This window comes from Sceloporus occidentalis, unplaced genomic scaffold (genome assembly GCF_023333645.1).
Source record: "Sceloporus occidentalis isolate IW3139 unplaced genomic scaffold, rSceOcc1.0.p SCAF_5, whole genome shotgun sequence".
Classification (NCBI taxonomy): domain Eukaryota; kingdom Metazoa; phylum Chordata; class Lepidosauria; order Squamata; family Phrynosomatidae; genus Sceloporus; species Sceloporus occidentalis.
In genome coordinates this window covers 13,137,213-13,150,960 of record NW_028316985.1, presented here as the reverse complement: position 1 = coordinate 13,150,960, position 13,748 = coordinate 13,137,213, and the positions used below count along the sequence as shown (strand labels likewise).

Here is a 13,748-nt window from a genome sequence, read left to right as displayed (position 1 = left end):
ATTCGTGTAATTACGTGAAACTAACGACTTTAAGTGAATGTGTTTTGGCCCCACTTTCTTTTCATTCAAATTTAAGAGAAATTCCTCTCGTTTGATAAACTCCACTCACACACACACCAAAGCTAGCCTCCTGTTCTCAGGCATCATAGCAAAGATTTCCCAATAGGAATAAACAGAATATTTGAAAATATTTGCAAAATGGTTGAAAAATTTCCCCCCAACTTTTAAGAAACTGACAAACTGGACTGACAAGAAGCTGTGCAATACAGGATTTATCCTGCACAAAATGTGCATGGGTTTGTTTTGTGCAGAAAACATCATTTTCTGCATAGATATATTATTTTCCTGCCCCAAAAATGGTTTTCTGCACAAAACAACAGCAACGGCATTTTTAACAGGATAATTCCCAAATTGAAGATAGACTTCCAAAACTGCATGATTTTCAAAGACTTTCTCACAGCCAGAAGAAAATGAATAAAATTGCTCTTTGCTCCCTTCAAGGAGAAATTTCGAATCATTACATCCCTTGGGTCCCACCATCAGTGTTGAAGCAAGAGTGAACTCCAAGCCAGTTTGGTTGCTGTATATGAAATGGAACTAGGTTGTACCATCCAAGTTGCCAGATATCTTGTGGCAAAATGTCCCACTGTTTAAGTAAGCCACTTTGTGTGGGTGGGTGATCCTTCATGTGAATGGTAGAAGATATAGGACAAACAAAAACTATTTCTTCATACTGCAGATAGTTAAATGATGGAATTCATCACCACAGGATATTATAATCACTGTCAAGTTGAGCAGCATTAAAATAGGATTGAACAAAGGCATGGTGGAGTTATACGATCCCTGTAACCAGCCTCAGTCAGCAGCTAGCTGCAACATTGTGGACTTGCTGAACTTTCCAAACAGTTTCCAAAGGCAGCCCCATGCAGAGTGTGTTACAATAATCCAAATGGGTTGTAAACAAATGGAAAAAAGACAATAAATTCTGGATTCAAAGGGGGAAACCTCACCTTCTGTAGGTTGCTCAGTAGGAAGAGAAAACTGGCTTTGATTTGTAATGCAAACGGCCATGCTTGAAGAATTTTCAGACAGAGAAACAGTTTTTTCATATTGATACCTGTTGAATTAAAATAATACTTCTTTTCCTCAACATGACAGATCATAGCAATAACAAGAGCAAGAGCATTTACATTTCTATACCATTTAATAATGAACTTAGCACTCGCTAAGCAGTTTACAATCTGTAAGTCAATTGCCCCCAACAAGCTGGAAACTCATTTTACTGACCTATCCAAGGATGGAAGGCTGAGTCAACCTTGGAGCCCTGAGACTGAACTCACAACGTTGTGGCTGCAGTACCAGCATTTAACCACTGTGCCCCCAGGGCTCCTCATTCCTTCAGGAGGGTTACCCTGACCTCTGAACAACATTGTTAGGGGTCTGGAGCACTAACACAGTCAGTGTGTCACCAGGAAGTCAACTTCCACTAGACAAATTCCATGAACCTAATATCCAGATCCAAATTAATTGTACAAGCACACCTATGTATCTATGAAAACACATAGGAAGCTGCCTTATACTGAGTCAGAGTGCTAGTTCATCTAGCCCAGTATCATCAAATTTTCACTGGCAGTAGTCCTCCAGGGTTTCAGATAATCTTTCCTAGTCTTACCTTAGCTTCCAAAATTAGAGATCAGATATTCCAAGTAGGGATGGAAAAATATTCAAAAATATTTGAAAGATGTTTAAAAATGTGTTTCTGAAGTGCTGCGAATCCCTAATGAGAAGAACTGTGGATTGATGATAATCTTTGCAGTTCGGGGTTTATTCTATGCAAAATTCGCATGTGGTTGCTTTGCATAGAAAATATTCTGTTCTGCACAGAAATATTGTTTTAGCGCACACACGCACGCACACACACAACCAGATCTGAATTTTGTGCAGAATAAATCCTGAAACAGTATTATCCAGTTTGTGAAGACTGTCTTGAAGAGAAATTGCATCAATTACTGATTGCTTCCTTAAAGAAGAACATTAATTACTTATCCAAGATGGTATGTAAAGACATCTGTCAATTTATTAGACAAACCTCAGTTCAGCAGAGGTTGCCCATTGCTTCTTCATTTTCCCCCTTCATTGCCCCCTATGTTATTTTGAAATGTATTTGAGGTGACTGGTAAGTACTGGTCAGCATGCACAAATTCAGTCTTATGTAACTGGGGTAGAAGGAGATCAAAATTCCAACAGAAGGACATGCAGTCAGCCCCTCTTATCCACATTTTTTAATTGATGGATTTAAGCATCCACGGCTTGAAAATATTCCATAAAAGTATAAATTCCAAATAGCAAACCTTGATTTTGCCATTTCATACAAGGGACATCATTTTGCTATGCCACTGTATTTAATGGGACTTGAGCATCCATGGATTTTGTTATCTACGGGGGTCCTGGAACCAAACCCCAGTGGATAACAAGGGCCCACTGTATTCCTCCTGCCATGAATAGTGGGACTTACCTTCCCATCAGAAAATGAGGCAGCCCTATCAAGAAACACCCCAAGCCCATAAGTGCACAGCCAAGTGCAATTGTACGTGGTCGGTGAAGTTTGGCTCCCAAGTAACTCACAAAGCCTATCACAAGGAAGTCACCTGCAGAAAGAAAGAGCACCATGTGTGATCCGCCGACATTAAGCAACTTGAGGTCTCATGGATTTTAGGATAGATGTGACATTAGAGTCACAGCACTGGAAGGGTCTCTGATGGTCATCTAGACCAACTCCCTGCTGGAATCATCTTGAATTCTCTGGCTGGCTCGACAGTCTCATTGACCTATATCCAACTGCTAATCTCAGTTGAAGGACAGTGAGATTCACAAAGCCAGTGGGATTTATAGAAGTGTTGACTTAACATTCAGCAGTTGACTCAATGGATCTGTTCTAGTCAGAACTAGCAACTGGATGGAGGCCAATGAATGCAGACAAAGTGAATGGAGATTGTGGTTATTCCTCACAGTCCTTCCCAACTACAGCCCCCAGTCCTATTCCATAGATGTGAATGCTGGTTTGGATCTTTAAATTCCTTCACAGCTCATGACCTTATGATCCAATCTAAAGCTATCAATGGAGTGTTACTCAAAGAAAGGTGGAGGGTGGCTCGGGAGGGGGTTGTGCTATCTTGCAAGGTAACAAAGGCCTGGTGGTCTTTCCAGGAACTGACAATGAAGAAAAGATAATACCCACTATCTGTTTTGCGAAGTTGGGGTATAGTGTGACCACTGCAATACTGAGCACAGGACTCCAGAAATGTTACCTGGGTTTGCTTTACCTTGCTCATATCACAGTTAAACATACAATTTAAAAAAATCCTGATTTTTCATTCACTATATTTTTTCTTTTTAATAATCTGTACCCATCTGTTAGCCTAAAGTAGTATTTTGGGTTCTGCATCTCAAACCACTGGCTAATCTTATCCAGAAGCATACCCATTTCAAAACTTCCATTGATAACTCCAACCAATGAGGCAGGGATGTTGAACCGCCGTTCAATCTGTGTGAGCATGCTGTTCACATAAGCTCCAGACATGGTTTTGGTCAGGTAGGCAAATGCTAATGCCACCAAAAATATCTGGAAAAGAATGAGTGAAGTCTATTAAAAGAAAAATATCAGGAAGAACTGGAATAATATAATAGCAAGGTTAGACAGTGTCAGCTTTCATGTCAGTGGAATGGCCGAATCTATCAAAAACAGGTTCAGCACCTTGGCTAATTTTTTTAAAGGCTAAAAGTTGAATTCACCACTCCCACTGATTTGGAGTCCACGAACCATCATGGAGTTAGAAGAGAAGAGGACCTCTCTTTTTCTTTTGTCTGCCTTTGGAAACCTGTTAAAATGGACTCCCTGATTCAAATTATTTTTGCCATATTTAGAGGTGAATAAAACTGGTTAGGTTCACTTTCTCCCACATTATTTTTCAAAGCTCTAGAGATGAAATCTAACTGTTAGTGCCAGTTAGAATAGGCCTATTATATTAATGGGATTTGCAGAAGTATGCTATGCATCTGAGGAAGAAGACCAAGTTTACAAAAGCTTATGCTGCAACTTCTTCCACATAGTTCATTTCAAATGTGCTACAAGATCCCCTTGCATATGATATTCCAGATGAACATGGCTATGTCTCTGAATTTTACCATATATGATGAGTTAGTCAAGCCAAAGATAGGTGGTCCTAAGAAACCACTGCAAATGATCTGAAACACTTGCAGGTAGGCATGAATATGCACAAGGGCTGGCTGTGTGCATTGACAATATTGGGTTTTAAAAGACTAGTAACTGGTTGAATCCAGGGTAAGGGCAATGCTGAAATAGACTAGGCAAGAGTAGAGCTAAAAGCAGATGCTTTTCAGTGCATTCCTGTGGCTTAAATCAATATGTTACCTCACATGACTGTGGTTTAGTGCAAGGTGAACAAAAGGGAGTGGCTGTGTGAGAAAAATGGTAATAGGTTATGGCTATGAAATCGCACTGCCAACAATCTGTCATTCTACCTCAGTTGAACAGAGCCTGTGGGGGAACAGTTCATGGAGAAAACACTTGCTCCACAGTCTGTTATGTGTACCAGTGAAGCAGTGAATCCACTGCAGGCTTTAGTTTGAACTTGAAAGAGCAGGTTAATATGCCATACCCCAATGCAGGTTTATCACCTTGTATATCTCCTGTAAATGTCAAGATTCCGCTGCCTAATGGCATGGAAACCACTAGCCACCACTGAAGGTGGATGGATACTTTAATTTGTTTATTTTTTATTTATATACCGCTATTCCAAAGATCATAGCGGTGAACAGCAAGTAAGCTAATTAGCAAGTAAGCTTGCCTGGTTCCATCATACATGTAGAAGGGTGGCACAGCACTCTGAGAAAAATATGCCACTGCTGCCTCCTTGGCAGTGCCAAGCTAAAGCCCTCACACAAAGCGATTCCTCAAAGACATCTGATACTGACCACCAGCTCAAATTCCAGCTTGTAGCAGGAACAAATATACGCAAACACTCTGAGCTGGGACTGAATTGGTCTTGTTAATTGTTTAGCTGAATGTGTGAGAATGGGAAAGGATAACATGGATTTGCAGTTCTCTCCCTTTTCCCTTCCCCCGAAAAGCACCCCTGCTATCCTTGCGTAATAGTAAAGCTAGGCATGGCAAGGGTCTGCTTGACATGTAGTGAGAAACAACAGTATCAGATTTAATCTCAGAGTTAAAGGAAAGGCCCTGGAGATTCAGTACACTACAGATTAAATTTAATCCCATTAGTTCCACCTGCAGATCACAAACAAGACAAGCTGCTGGCACAAGCTCAATGCTCCGTTGCAGTACCAATCCTAGAGTGCACACATACATGCAAAGAAGTAAAATTATTCTCTTAAAGACAGCTGATAAACTGTATGACCACAAATGTTGCACCTCCCCCCATTTTCTCAAGAACAGTGTTCAGCTACAGGGAAAGAAATAGAGCTAGCAGCTAGAAAATAACCATGTGGTTAGTCTAGCTCAAGGACTTCTACCTCTTACCCACAAGCCAAGTTCATCATAAGTCAGTAAAGACTTGAAGGCACACAACAACAAGACCCTTAGGCAAAAAGGTGACACCATACATGCCAGTGTATTTTAACTTAAATATCTTCTTGCCACTAACAAAGCCTTAGAATTCAAATTACAAGAGAAGAAATTTCACCTAAACATTAGGAAGAGCTTCTTTACTGTATGAGCTGTTCAACAGTGGGATGGATTGGCTTGAAGGGTGATGGATTCTTCTTCTTTGAAGGTCTTAAAACACATGTTGGATAGGCATCTCTAGGAGAAACAACATTTTTGACTATGGGGCTTTGGGGCACAGGGAGGAACCCACACAAAAGCTGGGTAACCACCAGAGGATGATGTCATGTGGAAGGGAGCATGGGTATCCAGACCAGATTTGGCCCCAAGACTTGAGGCTCTGCACCTGGGTCCTAACCAAAGAGGTAGAGATGCTTTTGCAGTGATCACACCAATCTTGCTCGGGTATTCAAAACTGTAGTAATACATTCCCAGCTTTGGCATATTCAAGAGTCCTGTTTATAGATATTGTTATAAATTACTTGATTGGAGCAATAAGCCACAGCTAACAGTCCAAGGTCAAGAAATGGAGAACGTTATTCAGATGCTAAGGAAACAACAAACCAGATAGAAGCATACACAGAAGAATAGTCTGGATCACTTTCCAGGTGTCAAATGAATCATGGTGTCAGAGCTGGCAAGAGTGTATTCTATGAGCATTGATTCCAGCAGATGAACTCCATTTGCAGCTTGCTTTTCCTACAGAGGCTGACTGCTGAGTGAGGGCAGTTGGGGCATCTCTGAATGAGCTGCACTGATGTCTGCATGTCCCTGTGTGGGACCACTCCCCAATCATTCTACATTGCTACCAGCTCAAAAAGAATATTGTTTAAAATCATTCTAGATTTCTTTGGGGGATATAGGGAGTGGTATTCAAATAGCAGACTAAATCAAAGTAAGAAATGTTAAATTAGAAGGGATGGATTTGGGAATGTATTTTGAAAAGTATAAAGCTGTGATTATTATAAGAAATGTTATGTTTGTTGGCTATAGTGTATTAAAATTAATAAAAAATATTTTAAAAAAAAGACTTATACTTCGCATACAACTGGACATGCATAGAAGCCTGCCCATGTGAGCCACAGACTATGTATAAAGCTGCTAGGCAAATGATAGATTAAATTATTTGTTCCCACAGGAGAGAATAAATAATTTAATCTTTTTTTCCCTTCCCACTGCCAGTTGGGGAGTTTTCCAAGCAGTCTCATGTGGAAAGAAAGTTTTCAACCGCAGGGGAGAGACATCCCTCAGTTTACCCCTATGCAATATCTGTGGGAAAGAAGTCAAGGATTACTTTCTGGGTACTATACAGTACTCATCTCAATGCCAGTTGGAGAACGCAAGCAGGAAGGTGCTAGGTCCCTCTTATAGCATCTTCTTATCAGCATCTGGTTGGCCATGTTGAAATAAGTAGGCAGTAACGACTGGCAAACAGATTTATTCAAGGAACTAAACTGTACTCCCAAATGGGTTCAGCACATTGGATAGCTCCTTTAAAGTATAGTACAGTCTTTTGTATGGAACCAAGGGCGCGTTACAGACCGCCCCTTTGGGGCGGCCTGTAGGCGCACCTTTCCCCAGTGTATCGGGGCCTCAGCAGCCAGAACGGCAGCCGCTGAGGCCCCGATCTGCCGCTTTCCGAGCCGCGGGGAAGCGGCAAAAGGCCACTTCCCCGCAGTCTGGAAAGGGGTGTCCTTGGGGCTTCAAGCCCCAAGGACACCCCGTGGCGGAGGGGAGGAGGAGAAAGGGGCCGCTTGGCCCCTTTCTCCCTTGCGTTGCTGGGCGCAGCTATCTGAAGGCTGCGCCCAGCGACGCAAACCAGCGACGCAAACCAGGAAGGAGCTCCGAAATGGAGCTCCTTCCTGCTCTGCACAAAGGGCGCATTAAGCGCCCTCGCACGGAGCAATGGCGTCACGTCCGCGCCGCCTCGTTTGGAGGTGGCACGTTCGTCACGCCATCATGGCGGCGGCAGTGTGGAATGGCCGCCGCCATTTTGTGCACGCAGAGCGCATGCTAGGGTTAGGGGGGTGCGGAAGCACCGCCCCTTCCTAACCCTAGTATGCGCTCCGCGCATACTTTAATGGCGGTGTGTAGCCCGCCAAAGTAACTGATCTCTGTGTGTCTATTAAGGCTGGTGTAGTTTGGCCACATCATGAGAAGGCATGACTCAAAATAATGCCAGGAAATGTAGAAGGCACTATGAAGAGAGGATGGCCACATGCCAGAGGGCTAGACTCAAACAGGGAGGTCATGGTCCTGAACCTGCATGATCTGAATAGAGAGATTGCGATTAAGGGTTTTTGGAGATGTCTGATTCACAGGGTCACCGTGAGCTGAGGTCAATTTGAGGGAAGTTAACAGCAAACAACATGCCTATTGGGATCTCATCTTACTATGTCCTTTATAAAAATGGCCACCACGACTTAGCTCTGAGTAGATATGTGTAAGACTGTGGTATTACAATGTGCCAAATGCTAATTCCTTTATAAAGAAAGCAGACTTTAAAGATTCAAATAGATATTTAGCCAGTGTTCTAAATAAAGCTGCAAACTAGAGAAATTCTGAAATATGTAGGTGCCATTTTCATCTAGTCTAGGTTTGAGATACATGAGCAGCAGTGCTGCCTTCCCAACAAACTTTTCTGCTTGATTACAAAAAAATCCTACTTTGGACTCTGTGTTTTAATTGTATTGCAACAGCACATCACAAGCAGTATGCAGAAGAGCAGATGCAATTGAAAGCAGACCATTCCTAGACAGAGCTTGACATTGTGGCTGGGGGATTCTGAGAGTTGTAATCCCAAAAAGTCATTTTTAAAAACTCTGGTCCTGGATGAATGTTCCTCTGCCTGCTCTGCAAATGGGTTTCTGGGCTTTGACAGTGATCCTATGGTGCATGAGTAAAAGGTGGTTTTTGAGTTCTTCAGAATCTTTCCCAATAAATCTGTGCAGAAACAGGTGTAGGAAATGTGTTTTCACCAACAAGAGAAACAGAACATCCTGATACCTTTAACTTGGAACAACATGATACAGATGACTTCTTCTTAGCTTGTTTCATCTTGCTTTTTGCATTAGTTGTAGTATCTTCTTTGTGGTGATTTGTATCAGTCCCAGTATCCTTTTAGAAGTAAAAAAAGAGAAGCATGAAGCATGTTGGTCATAAAAATTTCAACTTCAAAAACTTATACAGATATATAGGGTGATTTTATGAGTGATATTATTGTATCAAAAGATCCAGATAGAAGGCTTCTTCAAAGCTTGGAAATAAAGAGTTGCATTCAGTTAACCAAAACTAGTTACTTTGGTGGAGGACAAGGGTGAAATAAAGTCACATTTCAGAAGTAATATAATGAATAAAGTGAAGTTGCTTTATTAGTGTAACCATTTCCAGTTACTGTATTTTCAAAAGTTAACTTTAATAACAATTTTTGAGGCATTTTGATAGGAATTTTTCAGGCTTTACACCTTTCTCTTGTGAATCCTAAAGGGTTTTGAGCTCTCAAAAGCCCAACAAAAAGTAATAAAAATGCAACATGTAATGCAACATGTAATGTTACTTTTGAACATTTCAACCAATAATGGCAGCAGGTTACTTTCCAAACACTGTAAAAAATAACTGCAACAAATGACCTTTTAAAAATATGTTTAAAGTATATTTTAAGGTGAAATTGACTTTGCTCTCCCTTTCCTTCAGATTGATAAGAGTGCAGCCTGCTGAGAGAGTGTGACTTGCCCAAGACCACTCAGTGGGTTTACATGGCTGAGCAGGGATTTGAACCCTGGTCTACACAGGCATAGTCCAGTGCTCAAACCACCACACCATGCTAGCTCTCTCTCAAAGGTACTACAAGATTCTTTTGCATACTGATATCTGAAAACTCTGGGTCCTCTTACTCATCTAGCCACATGTAGCCATTTCTCCCTCTCTATCAAGGGAGATTATGCCTTTCATATTAATGTTTTCTTTTCACTGGAAAGCACTTTGAGTGAAAATTCCAAATACCAGGGGGCCATTCACACGACAGAATTATAGCACAATCATTCCACTGTACCTGTCATGGCTGCATGCTATGGAATCCTGGGACTGGTAGTCCAAGGATTCTGGCTGAGAATTCTAAATGCCTTTACTAAAAATGCCAGCCCAAACTACAACCATAGTAGTTAAAGTGGAATAATACTGCCCACGGACTGCTGTTTGGAGACTCCGTTTTTTTGCACCTCGGCGGCAGCTCTGGTGAGCCAAATTTGGGACATCTGAGGGGAAGGCGGAGAGAGGGGCGTGTCAGGGCAGCGGCACGCTTAAAGCCAGCTTGCCTGGTCTCCTCCTCCGCCACGCCTCCTTTCGCCACCGGACTCCACCAAGAGCTGCGTCTGCTGCCGGGCGGCCTTTCCCGGGTTGTCGGAGGTGCGCATCTGCGCACTGGCCCGGGGAGGCCGCCCACGGACTGCTGTTTGGAGACTCCGCAGCTTCGCAGCTGCGCAGCTGCGCATTTTTGTAGCGGCGCAAGGGACTGGAGGGGGGTTGTGTCCGTGCCAGCTGTGGAGCAGAGGATGTCGGCTGTGTCATACCTTTGCTCCTTTAGTTGCTTGGTAAGGGGAGGGGGAGGATATGGATGTGGGGAATGCTTTGGCTGGGGAGGGAGAGGGTAGCATCTGCATGAGCAGAGCTCCTATTGAGGTAGTGTGGAGCAGGGGGAGGTATGGCGGTAGGAGGGCGGACTTGCGTTACAGAGGAAGGCGAGATCGATGTGTCATATCTATCTCTCCTTCCGGTCCCCCTTCTAACCAAAGGGACCTGAGGGTCATTCCAACCGTGCCACAAACCCTGTCACTGCTCCTGTGCAATGTCAGGTCGGTTAATAACAAGACCCACATCATCCATGATCTGTTGGAAGATAGTAATTGCGACCTGGCTTGCATTACCGAGATCTGGCTTGGGCCTGAGGGAGATGCTGTGTGGGCGCAGGCCCTCCCTGCCGGGTTTTCGGTGAAGGACCAGCCCAGGTTAGGTGGGCGGGGGGGTGTTGCCTTGGTTCATAAGAGCACCTTGTCTCTCACCAGGAACCACATCCGCCAAACTTCCTTTATTGAGTGTATTTACCTGACCCTGAAGGCTAGGGACAGTCTAGGGATTCTGTTGGTGTATCGGCCACCCCGTGCGCTAACGGACTCCCTTAACGAGCTGACACAGTTGGTAGCGGAGCTGATGTTGGAAACACCCAGGCTGTTAGTCCTGGGTGACTTCAACATCCCCTTCGCTGCCAACTATGTTCCACCCGGTGCGGCTTGGGAATTCATGGATACCATGGCGGCCATGGGCCTGGCCCAGCTGATTTCGGGTCCTACACATTTTGCGGGTAATACACTGGATTTGGTTTTTTGTACGGATGCGGAAAATCCGTGGGCGGAAATAACTAATATTTCCCCCCTGTCATGGACGGATCATTTCCTCGTGGAGGCAAAAATCAAGGCCTCTACCCAGATCCCCCCCGGGGGTGGTGGACCTATTAGGATGGTCCACCCTCGAAGGCTGATGGAACCCAAAAGGTTCCAGGAAGCCTTAGAGGGGCACATGGTTGGAAATGACGGCGACTCTGTTGATGCCCTGACTGGTATCTGGAATACCAGTCTTTCTAGGGCTATACACAGCATCGCTCCCAAGCGCCCTCTCAGGCTTGCTTCCAAACGTAAGCCCTGGTACACGGAAGATCTCCGGGCGAGGAAGCGGGTCCTGCGACGGCTAGAGCACCGCTGGCGGAAACACCTACGCTTATCCGACAAGGTTCTCCTAGACCGCCTTTTGGAGGACTACGGAGAGGCGATACGAGCAGCTAAGAATTTGTTCTATGGTGCTCGGGTCACGTCCGCGGAGTCGCGTCCAGTAGAGTTGTTCAGGGTAGTCAGGGAGCTAACTCAGCTCCCTCCTGCCCCGAACCAGATCCTTGAACCTTCAAAGGCCTGCTGTGACCAATTTAACAACTTCTTCGCGGATAAAACCTCTCGGATAAGCGAAGGTCTTGACGCCGGCATTAGGGCAGAACCTAGAGTAGAGGTATCCAGAGCCTCCGTGGACTCCATTAAACTGGATCAGTTTGAGTCGATCAGTACCAATGATGTGGACAAGATCCTTGGAAGCGTTCGGAAGACAACCTGCTCCCTCGATCCCTGTCCCTCATGGCTAGCGGCTCAGGGGGGACCGGTAGTAACTTCAATGTTACACCGGATTATAAATACATCTCTGAGGGACGGGCAATTTCCATCCAGCTTGAAATTGGCCACTATAAAACCGCTGTTAAAAAAGCCCTCCCTCGACCCCCTGATGCATAATAATTATCGGCCAGTCTCGCTACTGCCATTTTTGGGGAAGGTGATCGAGAAGGCGGTTGCAATCCAGCTTCAATCGATCTTGGATGAAACGGATTATCTAGACCCATTTCAAACTGGCTTTCGGGCGGGCTACGGGGTTGAGACGGCCATGGTCGCCTTGGTCGATGATCTCCGTCTGGGCATCGACAGGGGAAGCGTGTCCCTGTTGGTGCTCTTGGACATCTCAGCGGCTTTCGATACCATAGACCATGGTATCCTTCTGGAGCCCCTGGCAGAGGTGGGAATTGGGGGCACTGCGCTCCAGTGGTTCCGATCCTACCTCTTTGGGAGGTTCCAGATGGTGCAGCTGGGAGACGTGTGCTCCGATGAGAGGGCCCTTACATCTGGGGTCCCTCAAGGAGCCATTCTGTCTCCCATGCTATTTAACATTTACATGAAACCGCTGGGAGAGATCATCCGGATACATGGGGTGCGGGGTTATCAATACGCTGATGACACCCAAATAATCTTCTCTATGTCTCCGACTGATGCAGTGACTGGGGATGGCGTCTCTCCTCTCGTGGCGTGCCTGGAGTCAGTAATGGGCTGGATGAGGGAAAACCGACTCAGTCTGAATCCAGAGAAAACGGAGGTGCTCGTGATAGGTTCTCCTGGCCCGGGGATGACGGTGGTTCCACCTGTCCTGAACGGGATCACGCTTCCCGTGAAGGACTCGGTACACAGTCTGGGGGTGCTCCTTGACTCGTCGCTCCACCTTACATCTCAGGTGGATGCGACGGTCAGGAACACCTGCTATCAGCTTCGGCTGATCCGCCAGCTGCGTCCCTACCTGGGCCAGAGGGACCTTGAAATGGTGGTACATGCTCTGGTAACCTCTCGACTAGATTTCTGCAACGCGCTCTACATGGGGCAACCCTTGTACCAAACCCAGAAGCTACAATTGGTACAGAACATGGCAGCCAGACGGGTCACTGGTACACCCAGGGCCAGTCATATAACACCTGTACTTAAAGATCTGCATTGGCTGCCCATTCGCTTCCGGGCGCAATACAAGGTGTTGGTTATAACCTATAAAGCCCTACATGGCTTGGGCCCAGGATACCTTGAGGACCGCCTCTCCCCATACAATCTGCCTCGCACACTCAGAACATCTGGGCAACAGCTACTGAGGGTCCCAGGGGCAAGACTATCCTCCACTGCGAGGAGGACATTCGCCATCTCGGCCCCGACCCTCTGGAACACGCTGGCCATAGAGCTCCGCTCGGCCACCTCCCTGGCACAGTTCAGGAAGGAACTAAAAACCTTCCTGTTCAAGCAAGCATTCCCCGAAATAAGTCCTAGTTAGTCCCCCCCCCCCTCTGACGGCAATGGTGAACTGGCTAGAATGGTATTTTAATGTAATTTTAATGTATTTTTATTATTATTGTACTGTATTATGCGTTTATGTTGTACACCGCCCTGATTGATAGAAGGGCGGTATAAAAATAAAGCTTTTATTTTTATTTATTTATTTATTATAATCCTGTAATATGAATGGGCCACACCCTCAATATATGTATTGATGCTTTGGGGCTATCACACATAATGACTTCTCCCTTTTGAATTTGTCTGCCCCCTAATATTTGATGAAGAGGCCTTCCAAGTGTGATAACTAAAATGGGGGTACAATGAACTGGGACAAGAGGAAGGGTCTGCTCAAACTTCAGCCCTGTTGTCTGTCGCAACTAGAGTAGATCCACTGCATCAGTTGATTTTACATCAATGTTGAGTTATCAAGT

The 13,748-nt window shown here is 44.9% G+C and overlaps 1 protein-coding gene across 2 annotated transcripts in view; it reads right to left on the bottom strand.

Annotated features, from left to right (window-relative positions):
* The window catches only part of SLCO1A2 (solute carrier organic anion transporter family member 1A2), a 50,224-nt gene that overhangs the window by 20,243 nt on the left and 16,233 nt on the right, over positions 1–13,748 (bottom strand). For both annotated transcript variants that reach the window (XM_089526680.1, XM_089526679.1), the window contains exons 2-5: positions 8,651–8,761; positions 3,481–3,622; positions 2,516–2,648; positions 1,011–1,117 (exon numbers count right to left, since the gene is read on the bottom strand). In XM_089526680.1, the coding sequence (XP_089382806.1) occupies positions 1,011–1,117; positions 2,516–2,648; positions 3,481–3,622; positions 8,651–8,701 (433 nt within the window). In that variant the 5' untranslated portion in view covers positions 8,702–8,761. The remainder of the gene's footprint in view (positions 1–1,010; positions 1,118–2,515; positions 2,649–3,480; positions 3,623–8,650; positions 8,762–13,748) is intronic.